Source organism: Scomber japonicus, chromosome 14 (genome assembly GCF_027409825.1).
Source record: "Scomber japonicus isolate fScoJap1 chromosome 14, fScoJap1.pri, whole genome shotgun sequence".
In the NCBI taxonomy this organism is placed as follows: domain Eukaryota; kingdom Metazoa; phylum Chordata; class Actinopteri; order Scombriformes; family Scombridae; genus Scomber; species Scomber japonicus.
In genome coordinates, this window is record NC_070591.1 from 15,584,363 (window position 1) to 15,601,853 (window position 17,491).

General features: G+C 39.0%; 2 protein-coding genes across 2 annotated transcripts in view; one reads left to right on the forward strand and one right to left on the reverse strand.

Annotated features, from left to right (window-relative positions):
- The first annotated feature begins 504 nt into the window (after positions 1-504).
- On the forward strand, positions 505-4,719 carry LOC128372511 (STE20-like serine/threonine-protein kinase). The gene is made up of 4 exons (XM_053332605.1): positions 505-567; positions 2,658-2,783; positions 3,089-3,202; positions 3,415-4,719. Exons 1-4 carry the CDS (start codon positions 505-507, stop codon positions 3,628-3,630), a joined length of 519 nt encoding a protein of 172 aa, XP_053188580.1. The 3' UTR covers positions 3,631-4,719.
- A 1,619-nt stretch (positions 4,720-6,338) lies between these two features.
- Positions 6,339-17,491, reverse strand: part of LOC128372512 (collagen alpha-1(XVII) chain-like) — a 29,621-nt gene continuing 18,468 nt past the window's right edge. Inside the window, 36 exon segments of the mRNA XM_053332607.1 lie at positions 6,339-6,418; positions 6,513-6,596; positions 6,709-6,789; positions 6,930-7,094; positions 7,241-7,450; positions 7,540-7,680; positions 8,644-8,823; positions 9,015-9,125; positions 9,207-9,332; positions 9,494-9,604; positions 9,701-9,820; positions 9,908-10,021; positions 10,166-10,176; positions 10,299-10,350; positions 10,435-10,491; positions 10,611-10,670; positions 10,774-10,824; positions 10,984-11,157; positions 11,322-11,402; positions 11,491-11,526; positions 11,643-11,678; positions 11,783-11,809; positions 11,913-11,984; positions 12,175-12,210; positions 13,084-13,233; positions 13,328-13,390; positions 13,492-13,518; positions 13,656-13,673; positions 13,782-13,832; positions 13,953-14,162; positions 15,879-16,022; positions 16,107-16,151; positions 16,240-16,332; positions 16,661-16,822; positions 16,906-16,968; positions 17,072-17,155. Coding sequence (XP_053188582.1) covers positions 6,366-6,418; positions 6,513-6,596; positions 6,709-6,789; positions 6,930-7,094; positions 7,241-7,450; positions 7,540-7,680; positions 8,644-8,823; positions 9,015-9,125; positions 9,207-9,332; positions 9,494-9,604; positions 9,701-9,820; positions 9,908-10,021; positions 10,166-10,176; positions 10,299-10,350; positions 10,435-10,491; positions 10,611-10,670; positions 10,774-10,824; positions 10,984-11,157; positions 11,322-11,402; positions 11,491-11,526; positions 11,643-11,678; positions 11,783-11,809; positions 11,913-11,984; positions 12,175-12,210; positions 13,084-13,233; positions 13,328-13,390; positions 13,492-13,518; positions 13,656-13,673; positions 13,782-13,832; positions 13,953-14,162; positions 15,879-16,022; positions 16,107-16,151; positions 16,240-16,332; positions 16,661-16,822; positions 16,906-16,968; positions 17,072-17,155 — 3,299 coding nt within the window. The 3' untranslated portion in view covers positions 6,339-6,365.

Sequence of the window (17,491 nt, forward strand, 5' to 3'; positions counted from 1 at the left end):
AAGATATCTACTTGTTTTGAATCATTGGGATGGCTGAAGCTTCATATACAAGCAATATGTATGGAGGCTTGTGGATTTTGGGCCACATCACAATACATGAATGGGGTATTCTAATGGTCAGTATGAACAGGAGGAATGATTAAAAATTTTAAAAAATTAAATGCCCACTTGGGCACCTGACTGTTGTCTTAGAAAGACAATTGTGAACTTGTGCTTTGATGTCATAACAGAGTATAAAACTGTTATAAAACTGCTATGAAACTCTCTTCTATTGTACGGTGCTGCAACAAAACCAAATGTGCAAAACCACACAAGAGAAGTGCAACATGTAGATTTCAGCTCTGCAAAGACATTATCATCCACGGCCAATGTGTTACGCCTCCCATCGCCCCCAGGTCATACTATGCAGAATAAGGCACAGTAAAAGCTCCACTGAGATGGAGGGGGGGTAAAATGGTATAAGACAATGTTTTTGTTGTTAGGAGGAAGCTGCTGGAAGGGACCATGTTGCAAAGCCTCCCCAGAGAGACAGAAGAAAAGGGAGGAGAAGAGTCGTGGAAGCAGCAGGTAACAGTTTCTCTCTTTGGGTGAGAGAAGCTTGTGGAGGAACACTAAAAAGAAAGAGAGGAGACATCAGTGGTTGTGATTCCTTCTGTAAGACGAAGTTCATTAATGCTGAGATTTTGTTAACTATAGACACGACGCGCTGTGTCTTTTTTTGAAAATTGGGTCACAACAGTGTTAACTGAAAATAACAAGCAAATATGCGGAAAGTTAAACTGACAGTATTTTTCCCCCAGAAATCTACTGCATGCATGTCAGTGCCACATTTTATACCAGCTAATATTTCCCCTTAAGTATACTATGCATTCGTTAATTTTACATTTCATGCATTTGTGGTGAAGCATGCTTCATTTTTCATGTTTACTGCCTTGAGGTTGTGCATCGTCTTTAGCTTGAGCTGCAGCACGTCTTTTATAGAACCAAGCTTTTAGGCCTACTGGTAGTAATCATAAACCATGAATGTGAGAGTGAATGTGAAACTATATTTCCAAAGGGAGTGGCTTTGCTCTTTCACGTCAGAATAACTATACTGCTGCAACTTTGACATTTAATGATTCACATTATTCTTTGTGGATGTGAATTTTTGAAACATTCACCTCAAAAGACAAATGTGATTTGCAGGTTTGCTATTCTGTGCTCATGTTCAGAAATTGAAACTGTGGTACTGGACGAAGAGTGTTTAGTCAATATATTAATTTAGTAATCAATTTGAAATAGGGTTAACTAACATTAGGCAACAACATCTATTGCTACTGCTTGCCTGCCTTTAATATACTGTGTGTCCAGTGCAGAAGAAACTGGGACTGGTGGCACAAACCTGATGTTTCTCCACACACAGAACAGGAAGAGAGTCATGCTGCTCTTCAACTACAGGAAATAACCTCAGTGCTGATGACGCTGGTCTCAGGGGAAAGCTCAGCAAGTTCTATAGATCTGAGGCATACTGTACACTCTGTAACTGCTTGAACACCAGCGCTGTGCAAGGCAATGCAACATGTTGCAGCACGGACACACACACATTAACACCCTTGCATATTCAATCACACTTTTTCTTTGTGGGCTGTTTTGTGCCACACATTAAAAAAAAGGATTGTATTAGTCACCAAATCGCCAAAAAACCAAGCACAATATCTCCCTGTGTCTCTCTCTCTCCCCCAGCACCAGCTTACACACACATGCACACAAATTAGATGAAAAGTTGTAAATCTGTAAAGCTGCCACTAGACGATATGTCTGTGCAGAGAGATTTCCCCTGCAACACATCCAGTGGTTTGCCTAATTAGAGCTGAGTGTATCTGTGGGCAAGGGAGTCTGTGTCTCCACATGGAAGGGGGATTTGGCCAGGAGCATTCATTCACTGGGCTGTCTGGTGGGGAACACAATGGAGAGGAGTGCGGATTGAATGTCTTGTTCCAAACTGTGCTGAGTGCTTTTCTCCAGCACAGGAAATACATGAATAATGCCAGTTGAATATCCCATAGAGATAGATTTATTGGGACTATTGGTGTAGGAAAAATCCAGTTAGGGATTTAATCAGAACTGTGCAGCAGCAGGGAAAGACTAAGCTGAGTCTGTAGGCCAGGCCAAACTGATTCCAATCCTGCCTGTCCTGTCCTTTACCTGTCCTTTCTGTCCTCAGAGTGAGTCCTCAGTCATACTGTCCTTCGTCTAAACCGTCAGACAAAAGGGTGTCCTCTCATTCTGCGCTCAATGACAACCCCCCTCACTTGTTTCTGTGTCTGCCCTCCTGCAGAATGTGTGAAAGTTTTATATGTCTGTGGTTCTCAAAGTCTCAAACCCTGTCGTAAACTGTAACTGTAAGCTGTGATCTACTTCATTTAACTTGTAGTATGAATTTGTTATTTTTAATGGAAAATGTTTAGAAATGTTCCATCTGTATCTGGATTTGAAAGTGAGAAATAGTCACAGGATACTTCATCATCCTCAAAGTTTTGGAGGAAATAATGAACATCTCATAAATTCTCTGCATCAAGAAGCACTTCTTCTTCTGCTGACTCTATTCTTCTGTTTGCTGGTATTGCCTTTAGCACAGTACTAATGAGTTTGAATTGTGTTTTGTATGTGTGGTTCAGTTTGCTTCTCAGGAAGAAAAGAGGCAGAAGAATGAGAGGCTCCATCAACACCAAAAACATGAGAACCAGATGAGGGATCTGCAACTGCAGTGTGACTCAAACATCAGAGAGCTGCAGCAGCTACAGGTGAGACCACAAATGCTCACATTATAAGTATTTAGCTTGCTTTCTTGTCTGCACTCACTTAGACCTAGAACGAATGTAACCGGAGAACAAGCTTTTAATACCTAGATTATAAACAGTGGACTGTGACTATAGAAGGATCAGCATCCAGAAGGAAAATGAATAATATGATATTAAAGTATTTTTGATCTTAACACACCAAAAAATGAAACAATCAAATAAGAGAAACAGGAGTTAATTGCAGTGCAAATAAAGTATTTTGTTGTTGCTCTTCCAAAGATTACATGTTCACCCACATTTCCTTTCAGAATGAGAAATGCCACCTGCTGATTGAACACGAGACCCAAAAACTGAAGGAGCTGGATGAGGAGCACACCCAGGAGATAAAGGAGTGGAGAGAGAAGCTCAGACCCAGGAAGAAGGTACATTTAATATAATTTTACTCTTTTGAAGAGTTTGTAAATCCCACAAATCAGACTGTGTTTCGTATCAAGCTCATGCTTATCACTAATCTGTTATATGAATGTCACGGTTGAGACTCATGCAGTCAATTAGCTGCCTTGACCATTTTTTTCATCATGTTATAAAATCCTCAATGGTTGACTCACTTGTTTGTATCTGCTGCCCCCTGCAGGCTTTGGAGGAGGAGTTCACACGGAAGCTCCAGGAGCAGGCCGTCTTCTTCAAGATGAGCGGCGAATCCGAATGCCTTAACCCCACCACCCAGAGTCGAGTATCCAAATTTTACCCCATCCCAAACCTGCACAACTCTAGTTTATATCCTCAAATCAAACTTGGCTGTGCTAACAGACTCTTCCTGTGTGTGCATCATTTCTCTGACCGTTACTGATAAACATGAACATGTCTTCACTGCTTCGATTCCACCTTTAGTGAGCATGATGTGCCTACACTCCGTTCCCTCACTTAGTCAACTCTTATCTGCTCGTTGGGAAATGTCCAATGGACAAATATGCACTTTTTTGAGCATGTTCAAAATGTATAAGTCTGCAGTAGGTAGCTATGGCCAATCATGCTTATCAGAAGCATTGTAAGCACAGCCTGCTACAGTATGAATGATCTTCAGTGCCTCATATGTTCTTTTTTGTTTCTGCATTTAGGGCCCATCCATGTGTTTATTACAGCTTGCGGTAAATACAGGGCCCCCTGAATGTTTTGCACTTAAATACCTGGATATCATTTTCACCTGTAATCACAAGGTGTTGAGAGAGAGTTTTATTCATTTCATAAGCTGGTGATTAAGCCAACTATAAAGTCTGTTTTGCTGCATGTAAGGTGGAGCTGGTTCTGGGGAGATGTACTGATGACTCAGAAGAGGTCTGTAGTCTGTAAGGCGTTGTTATGGCTGTGTAGTCCTATGTGCCCAGTGTGTAATGTCTTCATGGGAGTCAAAAACAGCAACGTGTTGGGATCATAAGGCTGTGATTTAAAAGCAAGTGGAATGTACTGTGTTGTGAATCATGCGCTGAGTAAAATGTTACATGTGCGTAGCTACATATGAAGTTCAATCAGATACTCTGCTTAACATGAGGATTTTAGTCTTTAAAAAATATATCTATTGCTTTAGTACATTTCATTTCATTGCTGTTCTCCAAAATACACATTCCCCTGTTTAGTTAAAGACAGAGGTGGCCTGTTACTTCCTGGAGAATGATGAAAATACTCATATAAATAAATAAAAGATCACCTTTTTTGAGAAATGTTCTCATGAGTGAATGCTTTTCTGTGTGAAGTATGAACACAAACGTATACTTAAAGAATGTAAAGCTGTTGATTTGCACTGTTTTGCCACATGAGCTAAAAAGATATGCAGTAGTAAACTGTCATGTGTATTTGACAGTAAGTCACCTTTGTCTCACCCAAGCCTATTCGAACTCCAAACTGAATGAATTGTTTGAACATCTTTTCTTGCTTCTGATTTTACCTTCTTTTTTTTTCTTTTTCAAATAAGCCCATATTTTATGACCACAGCTAGTTTTCTAAACATGTATTCCTGATATATTGATGCTGTAATCGCTCTTTGTGATGAGCTTTGGCTCTTTTTGAGACCAGTGTTGTATGAGAGGTAATATGCTGAATCTGTAACTCCTTAACTGTATTTCATAATGTGAAGAGATGTTCTTCACTGCATTTTATGAGTACTGACGGCGCACAAAAAGAGACCCATTTCAAGAGAACAATACCTGATTCATTTATTTTGCCACTGCATATCATCAATGCATGTTATTAGTTCTCTATATACTGACATGAACATTAACATGGTGTTTTGTCATGAATGCTGGATTTTTATTGGGGTTATTGGAGGCTGTGTCTTGTGAATGACACCATGTGGCCCATAGATTTCAAATATTTTTTTATTTTAAGTTACAGCATTTTGATGTGTTTGACGAGTTGTCATTCTACCACAACAAATATTCTTAGTATATGCATTTTTGATGTCAGATCAAATGTGTTTAGTGTCTTTATAAATGGACATTTTTGTTGTAAATAAAATATTGACTGTTTATTTGGACCAAACCTTGAGTGAAATCATTTTGAGATCAATTTAGTCACACAAATATCAAGACTCACAAGTCCAAAAATAGATTTATTTGTGTGTCTGTCAAATATATTGAATGTCAAATGTCAATAAATTCATGAATGTAAAACATAATCTGGGAACAATTTATAATTTAATCTTTCCAATTTCAGTGTGCTGTCATACAAAAATATACAATCCAATCAGTCATTCCTTAGAGATTATCTGAGTCCCTGTCTCACAACCCTGCAAACAACCTAATTTTTCTTTTTTAACCAACAAACCTTTCAAGTAAATCATCAGTCCTGAATGCAGCATCATACACACCTAACCCCAATCCTCCTGCTGCACAAATGACCTGCAACTTGACTGGGACAGTGTCTGCTTCAGATAATGATGCATTGCTATTATGTTTAAAAATATATTTGTTATATAATTTGAATGGCTAATTTCCAGGGTTTTAGAGGCTGGAAGATGGCTTGATTCATAAAGATAATGTGGCAGTAGTATTGTAGTCTTTCATGAAACATCGATTGGTTACCACGTTACAACATTAACAGCATTTAACACTTGTATAGTCCTCAATACAATATAATCCTCAAAAAAAAAAATAATACAAAACAAAAAAAGTACACCAGACTCTGCAGTCACACAAGCTGTGGGAAAAGATGCAAAGTGCAATTAAAAATTTCAGCAATTTCTAGCTATTGCCCAAAAATGTTCTTAACCAAAGCTGTCCCCCAGATAAAGTTTGAATGTAAGCTTCTACCTAAGCAAAGTAAACATTACACACCCACATTTTAAAAAGTGAAAAATGCCGGACTCTCACAAAAACCCTCACCTGTAGCTAAATCCATTACTCTACCAAAGCTGTTTTTAAGAGACGTTTGATGCATTTTTTTGGCAATTTTTCCTCAAATTGTCCTTTTCTACAAATTGAAAAAATAATGAGCATGTTCTACTACTTGCATTGCTACTGTTGAACACCTAAGAAAAAAAAAGACTAAAGTAAAAATGAAATCTGACATGATCCAGTAGTATGTTGCCTTTTAGCCAATGTTAGCTTGACGGCGACGCAGCTGATGACGAACCACTTTATTGCCTGCAGTGGAGGAAAAAAATGGTTTAGTGATGAGTTAACATGTAGGTTACACTTTTACACATTTTTTCACGATTTGGATTTTGAAGTATGTTACCGGTATCCCTCTTCTGCACTCGGTGTGGAATTTGTACAGTGTATGTCCCCGGTAGTCCTGATAAACCCTGGCGTCCAGGATCACCTGTAAACATACAAGACTCAGATTGCTTGTCTCAGTCACTCTACTCTATTTTTCTACTCTGGAAAATATACAACAGGATTTTCTCAGTGTTATCTATTCTTCTGGGCTTTACCCTTTTCTCCCCTGGGTCCTGGGTACCCTCTCTCTCCCTTTGGTCCAGGGATTCCTGGAGGACCGGGGATGGTGCCATGGGCTGTGAAAGAGCAAAAGCCCAGATTCAGTGGTAATGAAGCAACATTTTCCAACTACGCTTACATAAGTCCAGATAGTTTTCCATTGCTGTAGAGTTTAATCTGATACAACATGTGGAAAATCATAAATCTGTGTCCTCACTTCTGAAGAAGTCCATCAGGTCAGCTGTGATGTTGCCGTAAGTTCCAATGACACGGCTGTAGCCAGGTGGTCCAGGAGGGCCAGGTGGACCAGTGGGGCCTTGAATAGCTCTTACATTTGACCTCCAGGGACCTTCAACCAGATAATCCTGCAGGAGGCCTTGATCTAGGGAAGGATTATTATATCAAAGTACTGCTGACACACATGTAGTCATACTTGTTCATTTAATTTGATTTCTATTAGTTCCAATTCATGTATAATAATATGAAATTATTCATTCTCTTCATATTAGTCAGCCGTAATCTACCCACTCTTGATGTAGTCTGTAACTTTCAAAGCAACGTTGGAGTAGTCTAGTCTCTCAGCGAGCCTGCTGACATCAATGTCTTTGCGGTCTGAACCATAGCGAGGGTCACCCTGAGGGTAGCTCGAGCTATGCACGTAGCTCTGGGAGTAACCTGGCTCTCCACGATCTCCTTTCTGACCTGGAGGTCCCATAATGGTACGACGAACATTGTCACCTGTTAAAAAAAGGATTATTTATGAGATCTGCAGTCATAAATGTTTCCACATGTTTCTCATGTATATTCATCTGTGTATGATAGCTCACTGGTCAGATACTCCTGAACTTCAGCACGGATAGACTCCCGAGGGAAGTTCCCACTGTAGGAAACCGATCCACTTTGTCTGCCTGGTGGACCCTGTGGACCTGGAGGACCAGGAGGGCCAGGAAGACCTCTGAAGCTAGAACCTTAAAAACATTAAATTCAAAAAGTGTGTATCAAAATGATGATCACTAGTGCAACTCCATTTATATTAATGAGGGTCTATGTATGAAACAATGAGCTGTGATATTATTAGAAACACAACCACTGTCAGAAAGATAACTGAGTCAACACTGATCTAGCGTGTCAACAAGAACTGAATGTTGCATTACATACAGTAAAGGTCTTAATGCAGGCCTGTTGTATTGCATTATATAAAAGAGTAACTTAACCCTCTAAAATATTGTTATTGCGGACCTTCAGTTTAAACTTCTCACTTTGCTTCAGGGTGCATTAATACACTGTGAAGTCATTGATGGGTGTGGCTAAACTTCTGGCCACACCCAGCAGTGAAACAGGTTTGAAATGTTCAACCAGAGAGGGCAGCAACTGCTTTTCATGTCGGGGAGCCTAATAAACTGGAAACTGGAAAGGGACTATTCTTCTCTGTCTGTAAAGCAGGCACATGTTCCGGGGGGGGCAACAAAGAATGAAAAATGCATCATTGCCTTTGGTTGACGTTTACAGGAAATTCTAATGTGCTTTGCCAAATGTTTAATTCTGTTTTCAGTAAATATTCTCTCAGGCAGGCAATTATGGCATTAAGTCTTGTCTATGGATTTTCCTTCTTTTTTTCTTCTTCTAAGTATGTTGCAATCGTTTTACTCAAATGAGCTAAAAGATGTAATCATTAGTATGCTTTTTTAAACTGTACTACAGTGTAATACAATTGGTCGCAGGTTGTAGATACATTGTTTTAAAGTGTGATTATTTTATTTGTTGTTATCATGACTCTTCATTGTTAGACATACTTTTTGACAAAACATTCACAGCTGAGAAGAATGAAACTACTTGATATAATAGATACAATTTAATTTGAATTTACATTAGCAGTCAGTCTACCTCACAATAACCAATAAGTGATGATTATCCAGTCTGCCAAGACTCACCTTGCAGGTGACGCTGAATTTCCTCCAAGCTGTACCCGCGACATCCCGTTCCCTTCATAATTGAAGTGGAGACTCCTGGTGGCCCCTGGGGGCCAGGAGGGCCAGGATGCCCTGAAACACCTGGAGGACCGGGAGGACCATGTTGTACAGCAGAGGAAATCCATGAACAGAAGTCTGAATCTGGGTGTGGATATAAGAAAGGTGTATGAGTGACTTTTGTTACTAAGTGGCGAAGAACATTATTTTCTGTGTAATTTTTGAGGAAAACAACAAGACAAGCAGATCTAAATCCTGTTCACTCTGTAGAGTTTATTTTCTCTATGTAAGACAAGGTCAGTGTCTGTCAAAGGGAAACATTAGTAGTAACTTACTTCTTATCAATTCAGAGTAGTCAATTGTAGCAGAAGTATAGCTAGAGCCCCCTGCACCTGCAGGCCCAGGAGGGCCTGGTGGCCCAGGCACACCTCTAGCAATCCCTCTCTCTGAGAGAGGAAAACAATTTTACTGATTGAAGTTCAGGCACCATTTCCAGGGTCAATGTTTTCTACGCAACCTGAGCCTACCATTCATGATGTTGAAGACATAAGTAGCTATCTCCTGTATATTGTAAGTGCCAGAGATTCCTCCTGATGCTCCTGGTGGTCCTTGTGGCCCTGGCGGTCCTGACATATATCTCCTCACATCATCTCCTGAGCAGATCACAACAGAGAGACAGAGTTTAGCTATGTGCACAAATGTCAGATGAGTTGATGTTGAAGAGTTCATGGGCACACTGTCTCCAACAAATGTGTGGAGTGCAATGTGGGTCATGTGTCTGATAGGATTCGACTCCAACTGAACATGTACATACTCTGTAGCATGGTAATGAGAGCGTTGACAGTCAGGGATCCAGAGCCGGGGCCAGGAGGGCCAGGTGGTCCTGGAGGACCCTGGATACCAGTGCCGAAGCTTGAGCCTGAACCTTTGGTAGCACAACATAGCTAATAAATGAAATCATCAAGTACTCCTCACACTGTCATTTAATAATAGAAATTCTGGGGGGAATGCACAAGTTTACGTTGTATGTATGCAATGATGCGAGTGGAGATGTCCTCTATAGAGCCTGAGAAGGTTCCGGGGATTCCTGGAGGCCCAGGTAGACCTGGAGGTCCAGGAATACCAGCCTGTCTGTTTCTGCCTGCATGGAACAAATTAAACATGTTTAACTCAGTGTTGTCCCCTGGCAGCATGTGATATTGCGACCTTAGCTCAGAAAAACTCTTACTTAGATAGGTATTGATGTAATGGTGCATCTCAGAAGAGGAGAATGCGCCAGGTGGGCCTGAAGGGCCAGGAGGACCTGGAGGACCAGGAGGCCCTGAGGTGACTGAGATTGAGCCTGAGGAAAAAATAGATAGTAAACACCTTGCAGAATATAGTTAGGCACAAACTTTAACACCATTCTAGTGCTTTAACAAGATTTTTAATTGTGTTTGCTCATTAATGTAAAGAGTTATACGGATATTGTAGGGGTTTTTCCTACCTCGTGAAGTGCTGGGTAAACAAGGAGTTCAAGATTTTCTCAGAACTATCTGTACTTTTACATAATGGTCATAAAGGTTTGTAAAAGCTAAACACAATGAATGGATCAGATTGATTTATAGCTGATAAGATACACATAACTTAAAGAAAGACAGTTACCTTGGTACCCTCTTGGTCCAGGTGAACCTAAAACAATAACAGAAATGTCATGATAGATTTCAAGTAAATTAACAGAGAGGAAGTTTTATTAAAGGATACATAAGAGGTCACCTGTTTCTCCCTTCTGTCCAGGTGGCCCAGGTGGTCCTGGTTGTCCATAATGCACTCCTGTAAGAAGAGCAGTGTTGAAGTGAATACACTTGTGTAACTGTTCTTTAGTGCTTTCTGTGACATGCTCTGTTTCTGTTGCATCCTGACGGAGCAAACATTCAGATTTTGAGCCATACCAGAGCCAGATGCATAGCTTGAATCTCCTTTGTCTCCTTTAGGTCCTGGTCTTCCATAACCTATAAGGCAGACATGATTATTAACGTTTGATATGAAGAATGGATAAGTGTCATAAAATAAAAAACATTTGAAACTGTGGATTTGATTAGCTCAAATACTTGCCTGGAGGACCTTGAGGACCAGGTGGTCCTGGAGGTCCTTGTCTTGAATCTCCTAATGAAGTAAGTATTCAGATGGTCAGTGACACATATTAAAGAACATGCCATTGCAGGAAGAGAGAGTGGCTATTCTCACATGGTGTCAAATTCCACAATATTGTTTCTGATGATGTCTTGGATAACCTCAAAACAGAGTACAATGTGTCTTATTTACCAGGACGTCCAGGAGGTCCAGGCGGACCTTTAGGACCTGTGAGGACGGAAAAACATAGCATCTATGAGACTCTGAAGGCTTCATATCTGATCCAAATTTGTTTTGTTTTGTTTTTGAGTCTGGGGTGCAGTAACCTACCAGGTTGGCCAGGCAGACCAGCAGGACCAATAGGACCTATGGAGGTATAAATAAGAGAGATAAAAAAGAAATACAAACACACTTAAGTTAGCTAATACAACAGTGATAAGCCCTGTTAATTGTGATAATATGCAATCAGTCATCATGCAGAATGACGTGGACGAGGGCTGGGTTTTTTCTGGGCTGTCAAACTGTCAGACCTGATAATCCTGGATGTCCGGCAGGGCCGGGAGGTCCAGCAGGCCCAGGAGGTCCTGGGATACCCACAGAGGCGGAGCCAGCTGGAAAACAACAGTGAAGATCAGATATTCTCAAAACTATATTATAATCAATGGTTTGTAAAAGAAGGTTCTGTGCTTTCTCTGTTACCTGCATTAATGATTTTCCCTTGTTGACCCATTTCACCTAAAACAAGACAGACACATCTCAGATTTCAAATAAACTACACTAGAAAGCATGGACATGTTCTGCTGGAGAAGGCTTTTCTGTTTTTATTAAAGCACTACAGTTGACAGGAGTACCTTTGGCCCCTGGCTGTCCTGGATTCCCTGGTATTCCTAAAAATAAAATGTGAGAACATTTTCAGTCTTGACAGCGTTTAAAGCAACAGATCTAAAGATAAGAATCTAAAACCACAGTGTGAGTCATAATAGACCTGTACCTGGTGGTCCTTGAAGCCCAGGTGTTCCTACAGAGAGGGAGGAATTATGACTATATCTCATCATACTGTCCGCTAATAATACTATAGCTGAAGATCATGTTTCATAGAAGGGACAGCGAGTTTATTTTACCTGGAAGTCCAGCATCTCCAGGAGGCCCAGCAGGACCTCTAAGTCCAGGGGGTCCAGCATGTCCTTGGTCACCTATTGGCCAAATATTATAACATAATCATTATTTTATATATTTAAAAAGCAAGAGGAATAAAAGATTCTTCTATTAGCTTGACCCTAATATATTCTAGAGTTGTAATCTCTGATGTAATGTCCTTGTGCATATTACAATAATATTTAAATAGGTGTATTAGTCATATTTATACCATAATGACTCATTTACCTCTTGAGCCTTTTGCACCATCTTGTCCAGACAGCCCTGATGACATAAACATAAAATAAAAAATAAATATTCTGTTGAATATCAATCCATGAGTCACTCAAAAACAAAACATTTTCTTTTTTTAAGGTGACTGTTATTCAGTACAAACACACTCAAAGTTTGTGGCAAGGCATCTGTAGTTTTATATTGGACTATATTTATGATGCCTTTGTACTTTGATACGATGACAAGTTGAGTCATCGTATCAAGTTATCTTACTCTATCATGTGCAGGTAACTCAGGCTGGTATAGGGAGTGTGTCCTGTGCATTTGTCCAATCATAACTGATAGTTTATTGAATATTGTGACTAACAAAGACAAGCCTCATGCAAGTTTGCTGTTTGTTTTACTAGTAAACACAACTAATAAAATAATATTATGTGTGTGAACATATCTAATATATTCATACTAGACATTTTAGATGTATACACATAACTTATTTTTTCCAAACTAGTTGAGTTATTCTACATTTTTTCCATAGTCTGTAGTGATTTAAAACCAATAACACTATATTAACACTTTATATTTTTTTATAATGATTCTGCTCATCATTAAATGATGAGAAGAATCATTACAAAGTCAAATAAATCATTATAAGTGATTATAAAGTGAAGGACATCAGTTAGATAAACATGGGTTGGTATTGCAGGCAGTATCCTAAAATTAAAGTGAGAATTTCAGATGGATTTTCAAATTGAATAAAACCCAGTTGTGCTCAAAAGACAATGAATAATGGTTAAGTAGTAGTGAACATTTTCATTATGATAATTTATGTGCATTATTAGTATTAAACACTGGATTTGCTTTAGTCTAGGAAGGAGTCCTTCTTTCTAATGTGGCTTTATTAGCAAACTGACTCTTTGCTGCCACCTGGTGCAGTTTGTATTTCTTGCATTACGAGATAATAAAAGTAATAGCAATATGTCAGCAACTCTGTAAGTAAAACCAATGGCTCACCTCTGGGGCCAGCAGGGCCCTCACGACCCCTGATACCTTGTGGCCCCTCCGGTCCATGATCACCTGATCAGACATTTTAAATCAGATACTCACTTACTCTTAATAAACCAAACAGCATACTTGTATTGTGTACTTTGAACTGAACCACTCTCTGTACCTTGGCTTCCTTTCTGTCCTTTCTGACCATCAATACCTGGGTGGCCAATCGAACCAGGAGGACCTGAGGTCAAAGGTCACAGAAAGTAAAATTACATGGTGATCCTACACAAATTATGTAGTACTGGTAATGACTCAAGGAAAATATGAGGCATTATTCCTAACCTGGCTGTCCAGGGAAACCAGGATCTCCTGTGACAAGAAAAACATCCATTTGATTATGATGACAGTATGCAGTAGATCACAAACAAATACAAATTCAACATAACAGAATTAAAACTGAAGAAATCTGAAAAAGATTTATAACAGCAAGTGGTTTTCTCCCTAACCTTTAGCTCCAGTGTCCCCTGAAAAAAGCAGAATAAACATAAATTAACATAAAATAAACACAGCTCCTGGTAATTAATTAAAAAGAAGAAAAAGATTTTATGAAATTAATTATATTTGTATTTCACCTTTAAGTCCAGGCAATCCCCTTTCTACTTGCACAGAGGATGCTATTAAATCTAAAAGAGAAAACAGCCATCAGATAAGCCTGTTTGATTTTATGTGTGTGTGTGTGTGTGTGTGTGTGTGTGTGTGTGTGTGTGTGTGTGTATGTGTGTATGTGTGTAAATGTGCAGTACCTCTGAATTCCTGTGACTTCATTTCAGATCTCATCATGTTCTGGATTTCAATCTGGAGAGCCGCAAGATCTATGTGTCCTCTGCTTACACCCGCATCCACATTGGCGTTGGTGTCATTGGTACATGACAGACGACTGGCGTGAGCAGTAGCGGATGAGGATGCAGCCTCCAAAGTAGCCACTCGATTCTTCAGCTTTCTCACATCCTCAGCTAAGAAAAGGACATCAAAATTTGTTAGGATTCACACACAATGAGCATATATTCAAGCAGAGTTAAGAAATTAGTCTCAGTTTGTACTTTGACACACAAATACAGTGTTTCCCACAGGTGAAGAATTTATCTGTAGTAAGCTCCTGGGGTTGGGTACTCAAATATCCATAATTTTCATCCACAAACTCAATGAACCATTTTGACAGATTTTTATATCAACAAAATTTCCAAAAAGAAGGAATAAGGAAGAAATCATTTACAAAATAGACTTTTTGAATGGGATGGGGAACAATATATTTGAGAAAGCTATTAAGTAACAAGATGGTAAACAATGTGGTAAATATTTTACTACGTTCATCTTGTTAATTAATTAAAGAAGAATTGCTTAAAAATAAGGAACTGTAAAAGATAAAATACAGCAAAATATTGCAGTTGTGAAAAAAATCAAGTGGTTGAATTACATCCAAACAACTTGAATTACATCCAAACAACCAAACAACATCCAAAAAACTCAAATAAGAAATACAAAACATATTTACAGATTAGATACAGATGTGATCATAGACACAAACCATAAACCCTTATTCTCTTATTGGGTAATGTGCTGGCTGGTGTTAATTTCAGTGCTTAAAAAAATAGATATAAAATAAGTATTTTGACTAATTGTTTATGAAATTAATTTAGATTGATTTGTCCTGTTTCAAGCTTTTTTAACTACGGTCATCTGTATGCCTGTTGTGTGTTTTCCCCATGATATTCTGCCAGAATCTCATGAACTAAAGCTGAAAAGTCAATCTAACACAACCCATATGATCTCTATGATCACTCAAGAAACCAAATTATTGATGAAATAAGAGAAACAGTCTCAGTATAGGGCTGCATGTTAACACACGGCACTTTAATCAATTCATATTCAGCAAACAGGATTTTATTAAGTATTTATCTGTTTGTTGGTTAATTTTTTTAAAGATTTATTTCTGGGCTTTTTTAATAGTAGGTGGCATCGAGGCCAACAGGAAACAGGGAGAGAGAGAGGGGAATGACCTTCAGCAAAGGTCCCTTAACGGAATCAAACTGGGGATGCTGCCATTATGTGGCATGCACAGTAACCACTTGGCTACCAAGGCGCTATAAACTAGATTTAAAAAATACATATTATGTACACACACTCTGTATTCTCTACTTTTCTGATTACACTTATAACATAACTGAAAAAGTCAGTCATTTCTTATGTGTCTTATTAAATGCAGTCAACAGGTTTTGCTGTGTGGATGCTTTAGGTAAAAATAAACCCCAAATGAGGATGAGGGAATGCAAATGTTATTCCAGGTTTGTACATGTTTTATAAGGTTTAATACACATCAACAAGTCTCCTGCCACAGGGTAACAAACTGGAGTCTGTGATGTCATCAGGCAGCAATTTCTGGAGCTGCTCCACTGACAATGAATGTCAGACTGACTTTATGGCACTGGGACAGAGCCCAGGGATCAAATTTCCAGGGAGAGGAGTACGTTTACAGGCTACCAGTTCTTTGCAGCACTGTGAAATAATGCTCACATGCCTGTAAAAGCTGAAACACACATTTCATTGGTTCAAAAACAGTCACTCCCAGTAGCTTCACTGCAGAGCAATACCAGAGAGTATCGCATGACTCCTGAGGTTTTTAATCTTCATCCCTAAATTCAATTTCAGAATGTTTCATAAATGATCCTCACCTAATGCAATGAGCCCAAAGAGGAGTCCCAGCAGGAGCAAGGAGAGAAGGAGATGACCCAGCAGCCATTTCCACCAGGAGCAGCATGCGTCAGAGCAGCAGCAAAATCCTCCTCCTCCAAAGATGCCGCTGTCCCTGTGAATCTCTGAAGACAGAAGATAATTCTCACTTTCCAAAATTAAAACAGTCACCATCCTGAAAGTATTAACATACATACAATCAAACATACCTGCATAGGTGGCTTTGTCTTTCATTACAACTCCAGACGACCCATCTAGTGAATGAATAAATAATGGTTGCTGATTTAGTTTTTTTAATTAATGTAATTTTTCCTCCTTAAGATGTGTTAAATGATCACTCACAGTAAGTGTTGCCGCTCTCTGTCTTCAGTGGCGCCGTCTCACTATAGCTTGAAATAAGCTTCTCTTTTTTTATGGAGTCTCCTGAAAGTGACCCTGGAAAAATAACAACATTCATTAAACATAATTAGTACAAGCTGAATTCACTTTCGGTCATTTCAGCTATTTTTTTACAAAACAGAAGTGTTTGTGTTTGTGTTGTGATGGTTTAAGAGAACTGAGCAGATCCAATAAGCTTAAATGATGAATTTACCAAGTGAGCAGTATCAGGGTTTCTTGATGTTTTATTAATGAAAATAGAAGAGTTGTATTCTGCCTAATATGCTATACAACTTGGGAATCTGGGGATCTAAGATTGGTTTCAAGAATGTTGAGAAGTTCCACTAAGATGATGGAAAATGAGGTGTTAAAGCAGCTGACTGACCTCCTCCTAAATGAACGCTGATGCCAGTGGTGGTGAACTGCTTGCCACTGTCTTTGGCCAAAATTAGTATCTCTGCATCTCTTTTGGCTGGAACGTTCTCCTTTTCAGAGATCAGGAACTTATAATCTTTCTTATATGCATCTTCAGTTTGGGATCTAGTGGCTGACAACAAAAACAACAAGGTTACGGTAAGAAGTGACTCATTTTTAGATTTGACTGGACTAACAGGACTAATTTGTGCTTACTTGTAGAGACTCCAGTGCTGACAACACCACCACCGTTTGACACATTCTTCTGAACTCCATAACCTGCAGAGACAAACACAAGTGCATGTTAACACTGATTAAATAAAAGCACTATTTTGAATATTTATTGACTCAGGAAACTGTCAAGAGTGTTGTGCCACCATACCTCCCAAATGAGCATTGACATTATGGCCATTGGTGGTGAGGACACTGCCAGAGGTGGGCGCCAGATTATTCTGAAAGCCATAAACTACAAACAGAGACATACAGGGTCAAATCTAGAGCTGCAAAATATTTTCCTCAAACTCTTGACTTTGATTTTTTTTTTTTTTTAATTAACACATAAAATGAAGGATTCATTCACAGGATGAATAAAAAATTAAGAGAAGGAAATCAAAACAAAAAACACAGATATGGAAGGACAAAAAAATAAAAAATAAATACAACAAACTGGAAATAACATATACAAGGTGTTAAGATTCAGATTCACATTCAGACAACTTTATTTATCCCAGAAGGGCATTTAAGTTCCACAGCCTGTCAAGTCCACATAAATAAAACTCAGTTTAGCAGCAGCATTCAAGCA